The 22832-nt window shown below is 63.2% G+C and overlaps 1 protein-coding gene across 19 annotated transcripts in view; it reads right to left on the bottom strand.

Moving 5' to 3' along the window:
• ABLIM2 (actin binding LIM protein family member 2) overlaps positions 1 to 22832 on the bottom strand; it is a 142283-nt gene that overhangs the window by 105204 nt on the left and 14247 nt on the right. For 17 of the 19 annotated variants that reach the window (XR_008421873.1, XR_008421872.1, XR_008421869.1 and 14 more), the window contains exon 1: positions 2522 to 2588. The exons of 1 other annotated variant lie outside the window; for it this stretch is intronic. Coding sequence is in view for 3 of the 18 variants with exons in the window: in XM_053901738.1 (XP_053757713.1) it covers positions 2522 to 2573 (52 nt within the window). In the remaining 15 variants the exon portion in view is untranslated. Of the gene's footprint in view, positions 1 to 2521; positions 2589 to 12417; positions 12534 to 22832 lie in introns of those variants that run through there. One more of the 19 variants, XR_008421862.1, reaches the window with a different exon arrangement.

Below are 22832 nucleotides of genomic sequence, written 5' to 3' on the forward strand. Positions count from 1 at the left end.
CCCTGGGCTTCTCCTTCCTGCAGAACGAGTGCAGAAATTGTCTCATCTACTATTTGATAAAATTAGCGGAAGAAGGCAGACGGCGGGATTTGAATTTAAGACTCGAAATTCAAGACCGGGCTTCAATTTAAGACTCCCCTTGCGGGATGAGCCGCTGGAATCCGGGTTTGAAGCCAGTGAATGGCCCGGCGGGCTATGGAGTCACCCTGTCCTCCTCCGAGGCTCCATGGAGACTGTGCAGGGGCGGTGGGGGCAGGGGGGGGCGGAGGAGGGAGGACTGAGATCCTCGACACTGGACACTGTTATCTTCTCATCTGTCCGGCACACAAAGGACAACAGCCGATCGTCTGTCCGTGAGCAGACAAGCAAGTTTTTATACTGCTGGGATCTGGCTCAAGTCCAGGGAGGGAAGGTCACTGTCAGAGTCCCGGGGGGAGTGCAGGCCGTGGGGGCAGATGGCCTGGGCGCAGCCCCAGCCTCACCTCCTACGTGCTGTGACCTGGAACGTCCAGCCTTCCACGCAGCTGTCCCTCCGCCCGGCTGCCTCGTTCAATCACCTGCCCCAGAGCGTTGCTAGGATGTGGGCTGGGTACCCAATAGCTATTGTCCTTTTCCAGAACACACGGCCTGACACCCTCAGCTGCCTGGCTCCTGGAGATATATCGGACCTGCGGGCAGAGCTGCTTTAAGACACGCTTTGCTGAGGGGACCCGACCCTGCCCACGGAGGAGGGGACCCTCTAAAGCCTCCTGGGACCTCCGGGCGGTGAGAGCGGTGGTGCTGCCCTCTGGCGGCGGGAAGAAGACACTGCGCCACGGAGACAGCCGTGGGCCTCGCGCACAGGCGTTCCCTCCGGCCGGGCGCCTGCTCGGATCCCACCCGTGAATCCTGCAGACCGTGGCGTGGGCCCTCTGACCCCCCGAGACGGACTCACCCCTTGCGCCTCCTGCACATGCCCACTTGCAAGAAACCCCCGTACGCAGACCACGCTGGGGTATGTGTCCTCGGTGAGCTGTTGTCCCTGATGCTGCCGGGGGAGCTGAGGCCCGGAGAGATGGCCCAGGCCCGGCGCGTGACGACACCCAGGGTTTTCTCCACTCGGCCCCGGGACAGGGATGGGCTGTTCTGGCCAGGCCTGGTGTCCGGGGTGTGGGTGGTACGTTAAAAAAAAGAGAATTCTCAAGAAACTAGCTACCAAGCCTCAAAAAGAGGGAGAATCCTACATGCACGTTACCAAGAGAACCAGCCCGCTACAGGGCTGTAGGGTCCCACGCACAGGGCATTCTGGAAAAGGCAAAACCATGCAAACAGGAAACAAAGATCAGCGGTCGCCAGGGCGTGGGGGCGGGAGGGGTGAACGGGCACACAGAGGGCGTTTACGGCCACGAGACCCCCGTGGGGACACCTGTCGTGGCACACTCGTCCCGCCTGGAGTCACCCCAGCGGAAACTTCAGCTCATTCTACGGCAAGCACACCCCACCACCGCAAGATGCAAACCCCAGCGGAAAGTTCCGGGGGTGGCGTCCATGGGAACCCCGCTGTCTGTTCGGTGTTGCTGTGGACGGAAGGCCACTCTAGGAGACGACGTCGGGGAAAATTTTTAAACGAAAAGGAGAGAGAGAGAGAGAGAGAGAACGGCCACGCCGGAGCCCTAACCACATGCACAGCGGGCTCTTCGCACGACAGACCCCCAGCCGTGATCATCACGTAAAACAAACGCGAGTGGCACGAATCGATCCCACAAAGGGCTGTGGCCCCTTAATCCCCCTGTGCTAGTGAAATCCCGGCACCGAGGGCCTCGCAGGGAACAGGACTTACTACAGGCACCATCACTGCGTAACGCCCGCGGTCACAGGGGAGGGACGCGGCCAGCGCGCCCTGACCGGGGGCCGGCCCCGCAGCCCCCGCGATGCCCGGCAGCCCCTCCAGGCTGCGACCGTGCTCTCTCTCCAGGAGAAGCCGTGTGCTGCTGGAGCTGGGACGGGAGCCAGCAGGGCGGGCTGTGACATCCGGGGGCGGCCGCGTGACCTTGGAGAGCTGACCGAATCCCAAGAAGCCTCAGTTTTCACATCTATACATTGGAGCTCGGTCTCCTGAGGAATTGTTTTAGGCTCCATTAAAGTCGAGGAAGCCCCTGGGGCAAGGCTGGCCTGGTGGTCCCCAGGTCCCCAGATCTCAGGGGCCTCCTCGCAGCTGGGGGTGGGGACGGGGAGAAGGCTGCCCGGAGGGAGACCGGAAGCTCCCAGAGGGCCGTGCTTCGGCTCAATCGCCAGCCTCGTCTGTAGATGTCCCCAGATTTGCCTCCACACTCCAGTCACCTCGTGATGTGCCGGGGTAGACGACGGTGGGGGTGGGGTGGGGGGCGGAGAGCCGTACTGACGCGAGCTATGCCCGCCCCTGGCCCTGACACCTTGGGCAGGTCACATGCCCTCCGAAGCCTGTTTCCACCTCCGCGATGGGGATAGGCATTCCCAGATGGGGGACCCCGATGCATCTCCCACTTCCCAGACCGCAAGGCACCTGCCGTTCGTGATCCTCGGGACATTTCTAGCCGTTTCTTCCGTTTTCTCATGTTGGTGCTGGTGTTCTGTTCCTTCCCCGAGGGTCCAGTTCGTGCTGGAGCCCGAGCTGGCTGTGCCTGGCGGGGCCAAAGACCCACAGTCCCTGGTCATCTGGTGCAGGGTTTGCTCCGGACGGACACGCACCTCGGAACAGGACGTGGGACCCTGTGCGCTCCGGTTCTGACTGGACCCCACGGCCCCGCCAGCCGTGATGGCTTCGCTGTGCTCTCCCCTCTGCTGTTTGCATCCTGCAAACCACCGGCCGGGGTTCCAAGCTGCGTGACTGTGTTCTAATATCAAATAGCCTCCTAAACCATGCGGGCACACCCACTCCTGAGACTCCGCTACGCCCAGGGTGGGTCCCAGGCACACAGGGGGGCATGGGCCTGTGTGCAATCAAGGAGAACTTCCGGGAGGAGGTGACACGAGGTAGGCAGGTGCCTTCTGGGTCTTCAGCAAGTGCACGTCACCGTGCTCATTTCCATCACAGTCCCGACCACGCCGGGTGGCCCCTGCCCGTCGGCCTGTGTGCCCGCCTCCCCCCGCGTGGAAGGCCCCCAGGGCCAGGGGCCAAGTCTGGGAAGTGTGTGTCCCTCGGGCCGGGTCTGGGGGGATGGCTCTCGCACGCCCCACGTGGCCATAAGCATCCCTGTGGCTTGCGCACCCCTCCGGCACGCGTGTTTCTTTGCGCTGGTTTTCTAAGTACAGAGTTAATGACGCCCCCACCCCCGCGCCCTGGAGGGTCTGTCTGCCCTGCCCTCAGAACGCTCTTTTACAGGCTGTGCCTCAGGTCGGGAGTAGGTCCCGCTCTCTCCCGCCGCCCTCCCCCGTGCTGCGTGTCGGAAAATCGCTTCAAATCACACGGGAGCGCTCCCTTCACTAACCTACTTACGGGCCGACTGCTAATTATAATCACGGAGCTGGCCGTTCTCTCCGAGGCCGTCGGCAGCCTGGGCCCAGCAAGCAGGCTCCCCAGACGGGCCAGAGGGGCGATCCTGTCTGACCCTTCCAGGAAGTCATTCATCCAGTCCTCCACCAGCGCCGGCGAAGATGCTGCGGGTGCCTGCTCCCTGCCGAGCTCGGGGCTGGGCCAGGGCCCCGGCAGTTCCCACCCCCAGGGGTCTGCACTCCAGGGCACAGAGTTGGGGGACAGGAACGCCCCACCCAGAAGCTCGTTGCACCAGACGCCTGAACCCCCGTAGCAGCCACCCTCAGGCCCGTTTCGATACCCACACCGTCGGACCGCAGGGAGCCCTGTCCCCCTGGGGATGCCACCTCGTGGGAAGCTGTTCCCTCCACCCCCCGGGAGTGACCTGGCCCTCGGCCGGCTCCCCACAGACGTGGCCTCTGGTTTCTCTGTGGGGCTGAGTGCGCCCACACGAGCCCTTGGCCTGCCCCAGGACCAGACTGCACTCGGCCGGCAGCGATCAGCTCTGCTTGACCGGGTTCTAGGACGGGGACGTGGGCTCAGCACAAACGTTCGCAGGCAGAACTGAGCACGTTAAAGTGCTGCACACTCCCGGCCAACTTCTGCCCGACACCATGACGTCCGGGGGCAGAGCCACCGGGGGTCCCCTGGGCCCCGCTCAGGGCCGGGGACACGGCGATAAGTGTCTGCTGGGTGGCTGAGCCGAACCTCCTCTCCTGTTCACCCCACTGCGCTGAACGTCCCCTTCACCCTCGGGGGCCCCGCACCCAGCCCAGCGCCTGGCCCCTGCTAGGCGATCGAGAAATAGGACGAATCAACACATACCACACTGAACTGCAACATTTTGGGACAGGTGCCCGTCTCCACCTGCACGCCGCGTGCCTGGGCATCCGGCGATGTGACCGCCCCTCCTTCTGGAGGTCTGGACGCTCACCGCTCCGAGCAGTTCCGGGAGGCAGTGCCCGTCCCACAAAGCTCTTCTCCAAGGTGGCTTTACCACATCTCCCACTAAGTGTCGGGGTGTGAGACCCCTCCCCTGGAACACGGGTGGACATCTGGGGACAGCCTCGGCCAACAATGTGATGGAAACAACTCCACGTGGCTTCCAGGCCAGATCATCATGCCACAAACTTGCTTTTAAGGACGCTCATTCTTGGAGCCCAGAGGCCACGCTGCGCACCCCAAATGCAGAGCGATCGCACGCAGCGCGCACGTGAAGCTGTTCTGGCCGCCAGCCACATGGGCCGCCAGCCACGTGAGCCACAACGCCTCCAGGGGCTCCGTCATCCCCAGCTCTCGGGTCACCCCCAGTCTTTATGTCTTCCCAGGCGAAACCACAGACATCGTGGAGAGGACAGAAAACGCCCCTGCCGTGCCCTTTCTGGATGTCTGACCCTCGGAACCCGTGAATGTCCCAGAATGCACGTTCAGTGCTGAAGATTTGGGGCGGCGTGTTATTCGGTCGCAGAAAACCACAGCCAGACCCCCAGAATCCCCTGCCAAGTCCCGACATGGCGTGCCTCCCACCTCTGCACACAGCCGGCCTGAGGCTCACTCCAGACCTCTCCAGACACAGGAACCTCCCTCCCTCCACGGCCCAAGTCCCGCGAGGTTGTGCTGGCTGCTTTGATTCAGGGAAGGAAATGCCCAAAGTCTGGCATGACCTTGTCTGGAGTCCTTCCTGCCACCCTGGGGTAGACACTCTTGTGCCCTTTTGGCAGAGTGAGAAACCAAGCTCAGAGAGGTAAGCTAACCAGCCCAAGGCCACACAGCCAGGAGGGGTGGACTCAAGATTCAATCCCCGGTCTGCCCTCCTCCCGCCAACCTACCCTGGCTCCAAAGTCCCAAGTGTCTCGGGAGGTCCCCATTTGGACCTGGTGGGAGACTGTCCCCTTGTGCCCACGGGCTCACAGCAAGGGGACAGCACGGACGACGGAGCCCCCAGGGCAAGCTCTCCCAGCTGGCAAGGTGGCAGGACCAGGGAAGGCGGCCTTGAGCACCAGCAAGGTCAGGTCCTTTGCTCGGGTCCCTGACCTGCTCAATACCCTGCCCACAGCCCATAGGACCCATGTCCCCGAGGGACCCCCACGCCTCCACGCCCCGCGCCCACCTGGTTCCCTGACTTCTCCCCCCCTGCTTGCTGATCCCAGACCCTTTCCCAAAGTTGTCCTCGACGGTCCCAGCACCAGCCCCGGCCCCCGCCACGCCGTCTCCTGGGAGTGCGGCTCCTGCCCCTTCACCCGCGAAGACGACTGACCTCTCGGGCCTCCTCTGTACCCACAACGCGCTCACAGGGAGCCCGCGTGCTGAGCCCCACGCCCTGGGGGGCGCTCTGGGCACTGGCTCCTCTCGATGCCGCAGCAGCCCTGTCAGGATGCTGCTCCCATTTGACAGACCTGAAAACTGACACCCGGCAGGGGGGTCCCCCTGGGCCACCGACTGCCACCTGGAACAAGCGACATCTCCTCTCCAAAACGGCCAGTGAACCTCTGGCCGCCTCTGCTGGAGACCCCACTGGGGGCTCCCGTCTCTCTCCGGGGCCCCCTAAAGGCCAGCACGGGGCTGGGGAAACAGAGGACCCAGTTCACCTCAGACCGCCTGGCTCACGCTCCCCGTCCAAGAGGCCCGGGTGTGGGTGTGCATCCTGGGCCGCCCCGCCCGACGTGGGCCCCTTGCTCCCAGGGCACTGCTGCGGGCCCTTTGGGTAGGTTGGGGGAGCTGCACAGGGTCAACCCCACCAGACCCAGGGAGGCCGGGGGTCAGAGATCACTCTCCATCGGAGTGACAGCAGCTCGGCGTCGGGATCCCGGCGGACGGAGCTCAGACCCCCGCTGCCCCGTGGTTCTTCCTGCCCGGAGATGGGAGCACATTCCCACAAAGTCACTCTCAGCCACACACAGCCTGGCGGGGGGGGGAGGGACACCAGGCAGCCCCACGGAGCCTGGAATGAGCCTCATACTTGATGGGGGGAGGGACGAAAAGCCGGCCCTGTCTCCCTCCCTCCCTGCAGAGAGTGTGTGTGGTCAAAAGGGGGGTCCCAGGGGCCACAGAAAGAGCCCGTCTGTGACAGCTGAATTGTGTCCCCCCCAGATTCATACGTTGACCCCCTAGCCCCCAGCGCTTCAGAATATGACCTGACTTGGAGGCAAGGTCTTCACACAAGTGGTCAAGCTAAAGTGAGATCATCGGGTGGGTCCTGCTCCAACACGACCGTCCTTATGCACAGCGGACATCAGGACACAGAGGGGACCACGTGCAGACACAGAGACAGGACAATTGTCTGCAAGCCGAGGAGAGGTCCTTCCCTCACGGCCGTCGGAAGGACCCCACCCTGGTGACACCTTGATCTCAGGGCCCCCCCCCCCCCTCCAGAATGTGAGCCGACATCTACTGGACAAGCCCCAGTCGGTAGGACTTTGTTACTGCATCCCCAGGAAAAAAACCCACCATCCCCACGGGTGGAAAGAGCTGGAAGCCAGGCCTGGGATGTGCTGGTGCCCCACCCCACCCCCCCCCCCCCGAGCCTGTTTTCCATCCGCAGGGGGACGATGATGTTACCCGCCACCCCCACCCCCCCGCCAGGCTTTCTGAGGAGGGAGACGGGGCAGGGCTGGCCCATGGGGTGGGGGGGGCTCCTCCCCGAGGCAGAAGCGGGGGGTAACGCGGCCGTGAGCAGCCCCCGGAAGCTCAGGCTGGCCGCAGGGCCTCCCGCAGGCCTCAGCCGGGGCTCCTGGCAATTCCCAGGATGCTCCACGCTCCAAGCAGCTGGTCCGGGAGGCCTCTCCACCCACGTCCCCGAGGGTATTATTTCATTGCCGGAAGAGCGGCTCCTCCTGACCGGAGAGGCATCTGAGGACCTCACGGGTGGCATTCCGGAAGGTCAGGGCATCTGGGCCCGTCCTGGCGCCACACAGGCCCAGGGGGAATGGCCAATGGCAGAGAGGGGCGGGCCCCGCCCAGGTCACACAGAGTCTGGGCAGGCCGGGCGCGGGGCTGGGGTCTCCAGGCCCCCAGGCCGGTACTTGACCCTCCGGTCACGTGGCCACAGGCCACAGGCCAGAGTCCGACAGCGACCCTGTCTGGGTCGGAACGTACACCCAGGGTCCAGTACCCGGCATATGCCCCAGTAAACGTTCCTCAAATCTAACGGGAACAGGACACGTATCTGATGACTCAAAGCACTGCACGGGGCATCAGCACGGGTGACAATGACGTGTGTGACATCATCTTTCGGTTCCCGTGCCCGGGCTAAGTGCCAGGCGCTGCATTCGGCGGTTTCCGTCCCCGATCGGCTCCCAGAGCAGGATACGGGGACGGGGGACAGCTGAGACAGGAACGCGAGCCACGTGACCTCCGGCCCCAGCTGTGGCCTCCCACCGAGGTCTGTGAGGGCCGAGGCCCTCCCGCCGGGCCAGCTGCCACGGGACCCTGTCGGTGTGGGGCCCGCTGGCCGGAGGCTGCCAGTGCGCCCCGGTGCACCCTGGCCAGTCAGGATCACCGGCCTGTGCAGCCCAGGACTCAGAAGACAGGGCTGCAGCCGTGACCCGGAGACACCCCGCCCGGACGGGGGCCCAGCTGCCCCACTGGACGCCGTCGGCAAGTCCAAGCCCCTGGGAGCGCCCTTGGCTTTGGATCCGGCAGGGGTGGCCACAGGGGTCTGAGAGGTCACTGTCCCCCCTTGACCTCGCCTCCCTGTCTGTGTCCCACGAGGACGCCGCCCATTTCCTGAGGCTCCTCGGGGCTCGTGCGGCACCTCCCCCGCCCACGGCGAGCGTCGAGGGCAGCGAGGGGCCCGCTGGGCGATGCCACTTTTCTCCGGGAAACGTGAGCGTTACCAGCCTGTTTAGTGGTCTGTGTTGGTGATAAAGGGTCATTGCCGGGGAATCCGACCACACCAGATACCCCAGGCCACCAGGACGCAGGGGTGAGCCTGGAGGGGCGGGGAGCCTGCGGGACGTCTGGCCGGGGCTTGTGGGCCCCCGTTCTCACCTCTGCTGGGCAGCCGTGCCCCTCCAGGCCTCCGTGCCCTCCCTCCTTCCTCCGTGGGACCGCCAGGGCCTGGGGAGGATAACACCAGACGCTCATGGGAGCCCCTGAGACACATCTGCCCAGCGGGGCGGCGTCTGGGGGTGAGGTTGGGGGTCCCCTTGGAGTCATGGGGCGGGGGGCGACCACCAGCGCTGACCTACAAGCGGGCAGAGACAAACTTCAGCTTCCCGTGATTTGGGGGCTGTAACGGCATAGGAGCAGACGCGGGCGGGTTCAGGGTGTGACGATGCCCCCCGTCCGTTGTGGGCCCGAGGGCTGTGACCACCCCACTCTGCAGATAAGCAGCCTGGGGCTCAGAGATGCTCAGCAGCTTGGGAAGATCACACAGCTGTAGCTGGAACGGGGAGGGGGGCGGTCACAGGACTGGTTTGTCCTCCTCGGGCCCTTCCCCCACTCACGTGCGGGCCCCTCTGTGCTTTCCTCCTGCTCGCCGGGCCACGGAAGGGCCGTGGCAGGGGAAGCATGTCCTGAGTCTAATTAAAACCAGGCATCCAGAGTGCTGGCCTGGGGCCCAGGGAAAGCTGAGACGTGCAGGACATCAGTTCGACACACACACCACACCGCCCGTCACCCCGACGTCTCCCGGGGCATTTGACAGGGTCCAGTGCACAAACCAACAGCCACAGACCCCACCCCCCGCTGAGCTCAGGTGCACCAGGGTCACCGACGCCCGGTCACACAGCCCGTCCTCGGTGACGGGCCCCTGCTCCACCCGGACGGGCCCAGACCTGTGGCCTTCTGATGTCACGTGGTGCCGCGTGGGAGCCCGTCCCGGAGCCGCTGCCCGCCCCCCGAGACCACAATTCCTTAGGTTTCGACAACAAAAATACCTTCTTTTTGGTGACCCAAACAGCACACAGAAGTTGAAGAAGAATTACAATCCCTGCTAACCTTCTACGCTGACATTAGCCACCGTGACCCTCCCAGCAGGCAGCCCCGTGAGCCGCAAATAAGACATTATCCGTATACGTTCTTACACACACACACACACACACACACACACACACGCACACACGCACACCTAGGACATGTGACATGCTACGACCTGGGATGCGATACGATATAACAACGTAATCTTCTCGGGGGACAGAACCGATGCCCTGCCCTCGTGTCCCAGACGCACTCTCTTCAAAAACAATACCCTGAGCACGCGCCCAGGACCCACGCCGCTCTCCAGAAGGTGCCCCGCGTCCACTTCAAACGAAACTTTTATTGAGCTACAATTCACGTGCCACACAACTCACCTGCCTAAAATGCACAACTTTATGACTATTGGTGTAAAGGTGACCCTTGAACGACACGGGGTTGGAGGCGCCAACCACCCCTAATGCAGTTGAAAATCCAAGCATAACTTTTGAGTCCCCAAAACCTTAACGACTGCTAGCCTCCTATTGCCCAGAGCCTACAGACAACGGAAAGAGTCGATTAACGTGTATTTTGTATGTTACGTGGACTATATGCTGGGGTTTTACAATAGCGTAAGCTAGGGGAAAGAAAATGCTATTAAAACTATCATCGGGGGGCGCCTGGGTGGCTCAGTCGGTTAAGCGTCCGACTTCAGCACAGGTCATGATCTCAGGTTTGAGCCCGCGTCGGGCTCTGTGCTGACAGCTCGGAGCCTGGAGCCTGCTTCGGATTCTGTGTCCCCCCCTCTCTGCTCCTCCCCTGCTCGTGCTCTGTCTCTTTCTCTGGATAATAAATAAGCGTTAAAAAAAATTAAAAAAAATAAAAATAAATATCATCATAAGGAAGAGAAAACACATTTCCTGTGTTGTATGTATATTTGCTGAAAAAAATCCACGTATAAATGGACCTGCTCGGTTCAAACCTGTGTTGTTCAGGCATCATCTGTTTTCACAGAGTAGGGCGTCGGTCGCCACGATCAATTTTAGCACATTTTCATCGTCCCAAAAAGACTCCCCCGCCCATTTCCGTCACCCCCCCCATCCCTCCTCTGTCCCAGCCCCTGACAACTGATAATTGACTTTCTGTCTCTACAGATTGGCTTCCACGGTTCATCCGCACTGGAGCGTGAGTCAGGGCTGAAGGGCTCTTAACGGCCACTAACATTCCATCCCACGAACGCATCCACCTGTCAGTTGACGGGCTCTACGGTTGTTCCCACTTTTCGGCCTGCTGTGACCATTCGGGCACGATCCCCTTCGTGTGGACATGTGAGTCCATTTCCCTTGGGTACGTCTGAATTGGGAAGTGGCCATTCGCACGGTGACTCCGTGTTTAGCCATTTGAGGACCCGCCAGACCTTTGGCTACATGGCTCTGCCGTTTCCCATTCCTACCAGCCGCAGGGGGCGAGCCTCCAGAGTCCCCACATCCTTGTTTTTCCGACCACGGCCACTGAGCAGGTGGGAGCTGCCCATACCCACGACTAGTGACGTTGAACACCTTGCGTGTGCTTGTTCAGACTTGAAAATCTCTTGCGGGGAAGCGTCTATTCGGACCCTTTGTCCGTTTAGTGTGCTTTCTGGAGACCCGAGCTATAAGGGTTGTGTGCATGTTCCACACATAAGTCCTTGATCACATACAACACTGGCGACGGCCGTCTCCAGATCTGCAAGCTGTTTTTATCTTCCTCACAATGTTCTTCGCGGGATGAGAATGTTTAATTTTGACGACATCCGGTTTATTCGCGTTTTCTTTGGCTGTGTCCGTGCTGTCGTTTCTAAGAAAGCACCGCTTCATCTGAGAGCACAGAGATTTAGCCTGATTTTTTTTTTCCTGAGGGATCCACAGCATTTTTAGTTTTTAGCTTTTACTATAATTTTACATAAATAGAACCACATTTCCTTTACTGCAATTTTTATCACAAGATGCCGTTTCTTCATCCGTCAACCGGGAGCAGCGGTCCCTACTGCACAGGGTCTGGGCCATCTTTCATGACCCCTGTTCGCCCCTCGCCACCAGCGTCCCCGCCCGCCGTCCGGTGCGAAGGACACGGTGTGTCCGGCTGAGCAGGGAGACCCATCCCGCGTCAGCATGGAAATTCCACTGGAGAAACGCACATCATGGTCACATGCCTGGGCTCCCGGGATCCACTGGGGATTTCGGAACAATCCGGCACACCCGCCAGGCCGGGGGGACGTCACCTGACCCCAAGCCAGCTGGTGCCGTAAGCACGGCCAGCGGGGGCGAAGCCACAAGCTTCGGGGAAACGAGTGTCAAATGTCCGCCGTGTCCGCTCGCGACACCTCGGGCAGCGGAGCCACAATCAACCTCAGGTTACGGGGGGGGGGTCGCTGGGGCGCCCCCGGGAGCGGCCAAGTGCCCTGTCCAGGGCGCAGCAAGGCCAGGCCAGAGGGGCTCGGGTCTCACCGGTCAGCTTCCGGGCCACGCTGCCCCAGAGCTGCCCCGGAGTGTGAGACGTGGACGGGGAGATAGGGGTGAGGGGGTCCCGGCCCCTACTCTGCAGGAAGAACCGGTGAGGGGAAGGATCTGTCCCAGCCGCCCGGACATGAGGTGCCCACTCGTGCCCAGACAGAGGCCCCATGAGGCGAGGCACCTGCGGGAGGCAGGCACCGCACCCCCTCCCCCCACCGCCCGGGCTTCAGAAGCTCTTCCTGGTACATCCCCGCCTCCCTCTGTTCCTGGGGGTCCAAGCTCCCTTTCCCCGGGTTTCGGCCTGTTCGTCTGTGAGATGGGTCACTCCACAGGGCTGTTATCAAGACGCCGTCACGGAAAGTCCCCAAAGCCTGGCATACAGTCGGCGCTCACAAGTGCTGGCCCTCACCACGTTCACAAACAGCGGCGCTCCGTCAGACCGCCTCCCTTCGTGTCAGACCCCCCACAGCTTGCTTGTGGGACTCAAGCTTTCCCCTCCGCCCGGAAGGTCTCGGCCAAAAGGGCACTTGCCAGCTTTACCTGTGTCTCCTCCCGGCATCCCCATGGAGCGTGGCCTCCTCTCCGGGGACCGGCACCGGGTGAGGCTGCGGGCCGCGGCTGAACCAGCAGAAGAGTCTCTGGGGCCGGCACGTCTCCACCCGGACTCTCCAGAAGGTCACGTGGCAGCTGCCATCCACACGCCCGAGGAAGGGCAGGGCCAACCCCTTCCCGGCACACCGAAATAGACTCCCACCAACCCCCAAAGGTGCACCTGTTTCCCCGGGCGTCCGGGAAAGGGACTTTGGAAAGACACGGGCGGGGGTGGAGGGGCCGGGCCCATCTCCTGCCCCCGTGTGCCCGGTGCGGGCAGCGCGACCCCACGGCCCCGTGTGCTGGGACTGCCCGGCACAGCCCCACAAACAGGGGGCTTCACGTGCGACGTTACGTTCCCGCAGTTCCGGAGGCCGAAAGCCCCAGATCTGTGTCCACAGGGCCGCATGCGCTCCCTCTGGAGGCTCCCGGGGAGGATCCCTCCCCGCAGCTTCCGGCTCCGGGGGCTCCTGGCCACGTCACAACAACCTCTGCCTCTTTCTTTACGTGGCCTCTCCCTGCGTATCCACGTGCCCGTCCCCTCCTGTCTCTGGTAAGCGCGCCAGTCACCGGATTTGGGGCCCGCCCTGGTCCCGGATGACTTCATTTCCAACCCTATCTTGATGTCACCAGCAAAGACACTTACTCCCAATAAGGTCACGTGCCAAGCTTCTGGGTGGACATGACTCGGGGCGGACCTTTTGAATCCAACGTGCCAGAGGGGAAACTGAGGCTCGGGAAGGACGCTGGTCGTGAACGGCGGTGCCGGGGCCCCGGGGGGTCCAGCTGACGCGCTGCACGTCCTCAGAGCCCCTCTGCCGGCTTCGGTCCCGGAGTTATACGTGCACAGTAAGCACAGGCCTGGGCCCAGCATGTGGCCACAGGGGACCCACAGGTGTGTGCACACCGGTCATCAATAACCAGCACCGGATCCACCGTTCAGAGGCTTTGGGGTGACACCAGCGGCCCTTGGTGCAGCGCTGGGCGGGCCGAGGGACCCCTGAGAAGGTACCCGGCAGGAAACACCCCATCCCCCCAGCTCTAAAGAGTCAGGAGCAGGTGCTGGCGGCCGGGATGGGGCTTTCCTCACCTAATCTGACTGCCACCCGTCGCCACGGTCTGACACGTCCTCCTCCCCACCTGGTCGCTGGGGCTGGTGTCCCTCAGGCCACCGCAGGAAACCCCCAGGGCTGTCTGGGCCGTCACTACCGGGCCCCGTGGGACCCACACGTGAGCACAAATCATCCATCCGGGGCACAGGGTTATAGCCTCTTTGGCTCATAAACGAGAGGAGTTTCCTGTTCCCCGATTCTGCCGTCCATGCTCTGCGTCCCCGTGCCCAGCTCCGCACAGAAACGAGGACGGTGACCACGACCTCAGCGCCCCTCTGAGCACCCAGCAAGTCCCACGTGCTGCTCCATACCCGAGACAGGAGCCATCGTGTCCCTGTTGTCTCCAAGAGGAAACTGAGGCAGAGAGACAGGCGGGGTGCAGCCGGCTCTGGTGAGCAGGAGGGGGCTGCGGGCTGTGAGTCGGGGGGTCCGGCAGAGCCCTCTGCGAGTGACCAGTGCCCCAGAGGGTGCCCCGGAGGAAGGGGCCGGTGGACACGCAGAGGCCGAGGGGCAGCTAGTGGCTGGACACGGGGAAGGAACAGCCTGCATGAGGCTGGACAGGAGACGTTCTAGGAGTGCGGAGGGCCCCCGCTCCATGAGGCTGGGGTGCTCGCTGCGGTGGGAAGGCGGGCAGGGGCCAGCCTCTGTCCTACGCCCTCTCTGAGCCTCTCAGCCCCGGGCCCCCTCCTCAAAGTCGCCCCCAGGGACCCCCAAGGCCGCATAACTTCAGTCCACCTCGGCCGGGGGCCAGAATGCCCGCGTGCGAGGAGGGCCATCTGCCCCAATGCTGTCGGATCAGCCTCCCGGGAGAGGGGGGCCGCATCACGGTGGGGGCTCCATGGACTCTGGGACCCTCGGGCAGAAATCACAGTGCAGGCCCGGGCTCCGTTCTTCTCCAGGTGTCTGTCCCGGCCCCCCGCTGCCTGGGCCCCGGCACCGATCACCCCACGGAGCCCCGGCCCCACTGCACCGTGCGCCCCCATCTGCAGTGGCCGTCAGGTCCCCGGGAGGCTGCCCCTGGTTCACGGGGACACTGAGGGTGGAGACAACCCTCACCCACAGAGGCCCGGGGTCCAGAGACTAATGGCTTCCTCCTCCACAGCCTCAGGTGGGCTCCCCGGCTCGAGGCGTGGAGGGGGTGCCTTCGCCCTGCCCCTTCCCCACTGGCTCTGCAGCGGGCAGGAGGCACCATGTGGCGGGCGCCCAACGGGAGGGAAGGTTATAGATTCCCAGCCTCGCGGGGGAGTCTCACCCCTTGGCCTGGGCCTCAGCCTTCAAGGTCAACCATGTGGTCTGAAGGCCAGGGACCGGGACCCCGACGGGCTTACGCTAGTTTGCAATTTGCACATCCCATCCTGGGGCTGTGACCAACGGGGCTTTGGGGGAACCACCCTCTCCCCTCCCCAGACCCCGCAGGATGAGCCCCTCTTTTCCTCCGAAGGTGTGAGGTGAACAGGTGAGGCTTCCGCCCCGCCTAGAAACTTCCAGCCAGAAGCTCAGAAGAGTCGAGCCGACAGGCAGAGCGGGGCCGTGACACCCACCGACCTCAGGATCAAGGGCCCTGGGAGCAAGCTCCGGGCTCCGTGTCACTGGCCAGCGGCTTCCCAACTGTTCCCACGCCAGCACACAAATCGGACGTGTCCCCCAGACAGGGGTCCCGGGGGACAGGTGTGCATGTACCTTTCCGGAGTCTACCCCGGGGAACAGAGCACTCTCCTGCCCGGTAACTTCCTGTTGGCTCACGTGGCTGGTTTTGGCCAGTGACCCTCGGGCGGAAGTGACCGCGTGCAGCCGTGCCTACAGGCCTCACACGTTTCCGCCTGTCCTATCGAGCTGCTGCCTCTGAACAAGGAGAACGTTCCCCGCTCCAGCGTGCTGCTCCCAGGAGGAAGGTTCAAGCGAGAGCAGGGCCACCACGTGGAGCCCCAGCCAGCCACGGGCCCCCCGAGCCAGGGTGTGGGGCTCTGCGCGCTGGGCTGCGTGCTCCACGGTGCGTAAGCTTCCCACGGCGGCTGTAACAGACGTTCTGGAACCGGGGTGCTTACCGCGGTTCTGGAGGCCCAGAGTCCAGAATCGGTACCGCTGGGCCGAAATCAAGGTACCCGCAGGGCTGCAGCCATTCTGGGGACAATCTGCCCCCCCTGCCCCCCTTCCAGCCTCCGGGGCAGCCGGCCCTCGCTGCCTGTGGCCTCATCACCCCCATCCCTGCCTCTGCGGTCACGTGTTCTTCTTTTCTGTGCGTCTGTCCCTATAACCTCCCTCCGCCTCCTCTTCTAAGAATAACCGTGATCACATTTAGGGCTCACGCGGCTAATCCAGGATAATCCCCCCATCACAACATCCTTCCTTTAATCCCATCTGCAAAAACCGCCTCCCAAATACGGCCGCACTCCTAGGTCCCGTGGACAAAGACGAGGTACAGTTTGCAGGGCTCAGTCCTCGGTCACCACACACAGCCGTGGTTTATGCCGTGCGTAAATACATAGCTATTGGTTTTCACCAAACAATACCTACTTTTATCACTCGCGACGGGCGCTGCCGTTTCTCTAGCCAGTCCCCCTTCTTACATAACCAGTGCCGATGTGACCCACTGAACTGATTTCATGCCCACAAATGGGTCGCCACCTGCCGCGTAGAAACTTCTAGCCCAGCATCCACACCTGCCAGGGAGGGGGGCCCGAGTGAAACAAAGTGATCGAGAGAAAAGAGAGAAAGGTGCTCTTTCTGCACAGTGCGGGTGGGCGGGGCTGACAGGTGCCTGGAAGGACACACGCACGCTCGAGGATGTGGTCCCGGCCACCCTGCCTCGTGGACAGTCCTCCCCTGCCACCCACACAGCAGCCCGCACCCCAGGAGCAGTCGGGTGCATCAGGCGGCTTGGGAAGGGGCTCCGACCAAAAAGGAAAGGAGTGTGTGGTCCCAGGCGGCCCCAGCATCTCCGCCAGTGAGGATCCTGTGGGCTCCCTCCCCCTCCTCCCAGCACACCCCTGCCCCACATTCCGGCATGATCCTTCACTCCCCACCAATCACTGCTCTGTTGTTCACTCACATCTGCTTAAAAGACGAGAAACAAATGAGATCGGAGCCTGGAACTTTCCAGCAGATGGTACAGATTCTCAAGGTGACTTTAAAGGAAAGAAGACACCGACGCTTTTTCAGGGGCATAAAAATTGGGGTCTGGAGGGATCTGCGACACCGTCCGGGCCCTGAGCAAGGATTTCTAGGGCCCAGCCCCGGCCTCTCCTGAGCATTCAGCCCCCAGAGCCAGATGCATGCTGCACACCTCTGCCTGGAAGCCCCCGGCAATCCATAGCGGGGAAAAGAGAATGCCGCGCCCGTCTGCGTCCACCTGCCGCTTCCCTCACCTCCCCTTCTGCAACTTGGGCCGCCCTGGGTGTGCAACCAGCTCCATCATCGCTGAGCAGCTGGGTGACCTTGACCCAGAGACATAACCTCTCTGAGCCTCAGTCTCCTTGTCCGTAAAAGGGGGATGCCTACCTGCCGGGTTGCAGGGAGACAAATGACAGGTTGTAGGTGAAGGCACCTGGTGCCCAGCCTGGGAGACGGTGGTGCTTGCTAAATGACGTCTGTCCTTTCCAGCTGGTGACGGCATCAGGTTTCCACAGCTGCAGTGACAAATGACCCCACACTGGGGGGCTTGAACGGCAGACACCTGTGCTCTCACTGTTCGGGAGGCCGAGCCCCTGAGTCAGGGCATCAGCAGGGCTGGGCTCTAAAATCTGAAGGGGAGGGGTGCCTGGGTGGCCTGTTGATTAGGCGTCCGACTTCGGCTCAGGTCACGATCTCACGGTTTGTGCGGCTCGTGGGTTCCAGCCCCGCATCCGGCTCTGTGGTGACGGCTCGGAGCCTGGAGCCCGTTTCGGATTCCGTGTCTCCCTCTCTCGCTGCCCCTCCCCCCTTCACACTCTCTCTCTCTCTCTCTCTCTCTCTCAAAAATAAACATTAAAAAATGAAAGTAATAAACAAAGAATCGAACAAATTCTGCCGGCTTCTGAACAAGACAGAGAAAGCTTCGGAGGGGCAGTGGGTCCGGCGGAGGGGTCAGCAGCTGGGAAGCCTGGGGCCACGGGAAGCTGCAGGAGGCCCAGGGACACCTCGGTGGCCCCCAGAGCTGCCTGCAGGACAGACCAGCCACCGAGAAGGGTGGGCTGGGGGGGGGGGGGCGTGTTTCTCCCAGCTGGGCTACTGTGCCACTGACACCCTCGGACACGCACACCCCCGCACTGGCCCGTGGGGGTGCCATCCCGCACCGAGATCGCCGGGGAGCCACCCCCGGCCTGACAAAGCGCAGTCTACACACCCATCCGCCTCCCGAGTCAACAAACACAGATGAGCAGCCGATAGGAAAATAGGCAAAGGAGGGACAGGAAATCTGCGGAGGCACACGTGGCCCGGAAATGGAGAAAGGGCTCTCAGTGCCCCCAGTCCCCGGGAAGGCAGCTCAAAGGTGGGGGGCGGGGGCTTGCTTCCCATCCTCTCGGCAAATAGGAACAGACACGCTGCCCGGCGCCGGGCTGGGAGGGGACGGGACCGGGAACTCAGGCCTCCTTTGGGCAAAGGCAGAAATCGGGACGGCCCTGGGGAGAGCAGTTTGGTGGAAGTTACTTCCATTTAGCACTTCCGGCCCCGGCCATCTGTCGGGTCTGCATGGGCGCAGACACCTCCGCGGGGCTCGCGGCGAGTTGGAACATGCGTGTGGCCAGCAGGCCCGCGTGCCCCCCGCGCAGCCCGAACCCCCTCACCCCTCGCCGGTTCCTCCCCCCGTGTGAGCCAGCACGGACGCAGGGTGGGACCCCTGGGGCTTCCACGAGCCAACGCGCTAGCCAGCGAATGGACCGACGCAGACAGGCCGCTGGACGCGCTCCGGGGAAAGGGGTGATGTGGGTCCCGCACGCGGCCACTCCTCCATCCAGCGCCCGGCACCTCGCCGGCCTCAGTTTCTCTTCTGTGCACCGGGGACACAAACGGCGCCCAGCCCCGGGAGGCCGTGGGGAGGGAACCAAGAGCCACGCGTAACGTGCCCCGTGCGGGCCCGGCGCCCGGGCCCTGCTGAGGGCGGGACCACGGGACGGTCGTGAGGCCACCGGCCGCAGAGCTGCTGATGGGACCGTTAGATCAGGACCGCATACCCGTGGCCACCGCAGATGATTCACAACAGGCAAGGTGGGAGCAGCCCGGGGGGGCCACCAGCAGGTGGATGATCAACAACGGAATACTGTTCGGCCCGAAAGAGGAAGGAAATTCTGACGCACGCCAGGCACGGATGAACCCCGGAGACACTCGGCTCAGGGCAAGGATCCCACTTCCACGAGGGGCCGGAGGGGTCAGATCCGCCAACACAAGTGGACGGTGGGGACCGGGGGCGGGGAGCCCCGTGTCAGTCCGGGGACACAAAACAGTTCTGGGGAGGAGGGTGGGGACGGCCTCACGACAACGTGAATGCGCTTAGGCCACTGAGCTGGACACCCGGAAATGGTGAAGATGGTGAATTTAATTTAATTACGCAACGAAAGCAAAACGTGCCAGTCGATGCTGTGCCCAGGGCGGCAAACCCCCAAAGCACGACGGAGGGGGGGCCCCAGCCGCCGCCTGCCGCCCACCGTGGCGTCTGCTCCGTGGGTCAGCGTCCCTGCGTCCCAGACAACGGGGCGCCGTGAGGGGGCCGACCAGGGCGGGCCTATGAATCACGCTCCCGGGACCGGGGAAGCGGGGGAATGAAGGGGCAGCATGTTTTCCAGCTCAGTGTGGATAAATTTACACCTCAGCGCCTGGGCCCTGCAACTTTCCCAAGCACGGGGCTGTGTTTCCCAGGGAGCCCCAGGCCACCCCGCTCTCATGCGGACGCTGTCCCGGTTCCTGGGAGCTGCGGCCTGGGGTCATGCCCCCCCCCAACAGCTCAGGCCTCTGGGCTGCAGCAGATGTGTGCTGGCTCTGGGGCGGAGGGGTGGGGGGAGCACGGCGGAGGTGGAGAGGGGCGGGGGAGGGGTGCCGAAGTGCCTCCCGTGGAATCCCTGGTCGAGGGAGGGGGACAGAAAGGCCACAGATGCACCCAGACACGAGGACACACAGGTGCATCGGTGGGGGGTGGGGGGAGGTCAGGGAGAGCCGGCTGGAGGTCACCCAAACGCTGGCTGATGGAGGGGGGAAACGCAAGGGAAGGCGGGCCCCTGAAGCAAATTTGCAGGGGTGGGAGGAGGGACCCCTAGGAGCTCAGCGCCACGGCCCGGGCACCGGTGCTCACGAGGCGGGTGACGGGCAGGGGGGTGGGGAGGGGCCGGGTCTCAGCCCCTCGGCCGAGCCCCGGAGTCCGCCCCCCGATGCAGAAATCTGGATTATGCCCGAGGAAGCGGAGGAGGACGGGTACGTGCACCCCTGCGGCCAAAAGCAGCCAGGTGCCCATCAACAGACGAACGGCGAAGCACAACGCGGTCCACCCGATGGAGCGTCTCCCAGCCTGGAGCAGGAAGGACCTGGCGACACCTGCCACCACGTGGACGGACCTGGAGGACGTTACGGTCAGTGCAGCGAGGCAGCGGCAGAGACAAACACCGTGTGACTGCACTTCTGAGGTCCCCAGAGCATCAGATGCCCGGCGAAGGCAGAATGGAGGTCGCCAGGGGCTGCGGGCGGGGCGCACAGAGAATCAGTTCAGGGGACACGGTTTCCGTTGGGGAGATGGAGACACCCTGGAGACGGAGGGTGGTGCAGGTTTCACAAGAATGTGAGTGTCCTTGACACCAATGTAGGCTTTGCATTATGTGTATGTTATCTCAATTTAAACATGTTAAACACACAAAACAACAAAACGGGAAACACTGTCCACCTGGTGAAGGAAAGAGAGAATGTGGTCAGCGAAGCACGGAAAACCCGCTCAGAGCCACCCGCGGTCGCTGCGATACTGCTTGCCATAGAAGCTTCCGGAAGGTCGAGGAGACAAGCACGGGGTGCCACCTGAGGGTCCACGCAGAGGCAAGAGCCGGGAGAAAATACAGCAGCGGGGCCTGGGGGGGTTCCTGTGTTGCTGGGAGTCACAGATTTTTCCTTTTCTGCTCATCAGTCGGCTTTTGCAAAACTGGATGCTCGGGGCCCCCCTGTAAGGTCCCCTCTGGCCAGAGTGGTACCCAGATGCGTGTGGGAGGCAGTGGAGGGCTGGTGACAGAGTTTAGCAGAGAGGCAGGCTCCGGCTGGCCATTTAGGCGGGCGTCAGGCGGGCGTCAGGGAGCCCAGAGGCCGCTGGGAGGTGGCGAGGACCAGGACACTTCCCGTGAGCACAAATGGGGCCTGGGTGTGTGAACCGTGTCTTTTAAAGCCTCTTTTCTCATTGAAATCATTGGGGTCACCTGCTGCGGGGCAGGTGGGCGGGCACTGCTCCTCCAAGGTGATCCCACCCGGCTTTGAGCTCAGCCGACCTCCACCCTGCCCCCACCCATCCCCCTTCCCTCTCCCCCCACCCCCGAGCCATCTCAGGGCGGGGGGTGGGGCCCGGGGCCCGGGGCACAGGCAGCCCTGACTCTGGCCCTGTGGCCTCAGCGTCCTGCCTCCCCCACCTCCACCCCAGAGCCCTGAGTATTTCCGAGGATTCTGGAAAAACTAACGGTGTCACAAACACCCCAGAGCTGGGAAGAAACATGAGCTACAATCTTACGGAAGACCCGTGGGGACCCGCCAGTCCGGGCCCGGACGTGCCCCGCAGTTAATTACCAGCCCACCGTCCTCCTTCGCCAGACCACGGCCACATGGGGCCTGGTTCAGCGTTTGCCTGCAATTCATTTCCCTTCGCCAGAAGCTCGCGGGCACGCAGGGAAGTGGCCTTTGCCAGCCACGAATGCGACTCGGGTCTCTTTGTTCAAGCTGAGTCAAGTAATCGATATCTGAATAATTCAGCGTCCGCACAGGACACCGCGGGGGAGGGTGGATCCGCTGTGCTCAGTATTCGGGGCAGGTCCCTCGCGGGTCTGCACACGGGAGCCCCGTTTGCCAGCGTGATTCTGGGTTCTAAGTAGAAGGACCGTTGTCGACGACGCTCTCAGCGCGCTGGCTCGCCCTCCTTTCCTCCGCATTCCAAATTTGCTGACGTTCGGCCGTGTGTCGCACGGTTCCATCACCTCGGACAGAGAGCGGACGAGTGTCTGAACAGGAAGGGGTACGAACAGCCCGGCACCTGCCACGGAGCTCAGAGGCCGGGGAGGGGCCCAGCTCCTCCGTGGCAGCGGCGGTGGGGCGGCCCCTCCTTGCCCGCCGGTCAACACTCCCCTGCTGCTGCCACGGAGGCCAGTGACCGTCCCCACCCACCGCCAGCCACAGACGTCCGCTGCCAAACTGCCGCGGTCCCTGGAGTCGGGCACGCCGTGGGGAATGGAGAAGGTTCTACTCCAGAACTGGGACAGCCGCGGCCCGGCTGTCACCAGGGTTTCGGACTGGCCCGAGGCCCCTCCCTGGTCTCTGAGTCCCGCTGGTCTAGGTGGCACTGAGGCACTAAGGCCTGTGCCTGTATGGTCCCCTGCCAGCCTCCCTCGCCGGACCGGACTTCCAGACGGCGGGGGTCTGGGGGGCCTCACGTCGCTGCCCCAGCAGCCCCCGGCCAGGGAGAGCGCCGTAGCCGTTGAGATGGCTCTTCACCTCAGACGCAGCGGGCACATGCCCTTGTCACCTGTGTCCCCTGGCTTCACAGAGCCACAGATTTAATGACATGGGGAAAGCCTGAAAAAGGGCTGCTTCTGCTATTCTCAGGAGAGCTGTGGACGGGCTGCGGGGTCAGCCTGCTGCGTGGGAGGGGGGGGTCCAGGCTTCCAGAACAGGGGCTGGCCGGCACGCCCAGCCTCTCTCCCGCCCGGCCGGTGCCACCTCCCTCCCCGAGATAGCACCCCTGTCCCTGAGCCCTCAGAGGAGGTTGACCCCACGTGACCCTCGAGGAACCCCAGTCCAGAGGGGCCAAAGGGCCACGGAAGACAGCTCGGCAGCAGGTGGGGAGGACGAGGAGGGGCCTCAGCACGGCGTCCCTTCTGTGGCTCCCGCCTCCCTCTCCCCTGCACGGGGACCCGCAAGCCCTCCCTGACCCGGGCACGCCAGCTCTTGGGCAATATCTCTCTTGCAGGGGTCGTGACACCCACAGCCCCCTAAACCTGGCCTGGCCTGGCATCACCGGCTGACTCGCCAGCACCCTGGACCCCAGCAGCCCTGTCAGAAGACGCAGGGTCTGTGCCTGTGGAAGCACGAAGTCCTCCCTCTCCC

Source organism: Panthera pardus, unplaced genomic scaffold (genome assembly GCF_024362965.1).
Source record: "Panthera pardus isolate Hobbes unplaced genomic scaffold, ASM2436296v1 HiC_scaffold_13, whole genome shotgun sequence".
NCBI lineage: Eukaryota > Metazoa > Chordata > Mammalia > Carnivora > Felidae > Panthera > Panthera pardus.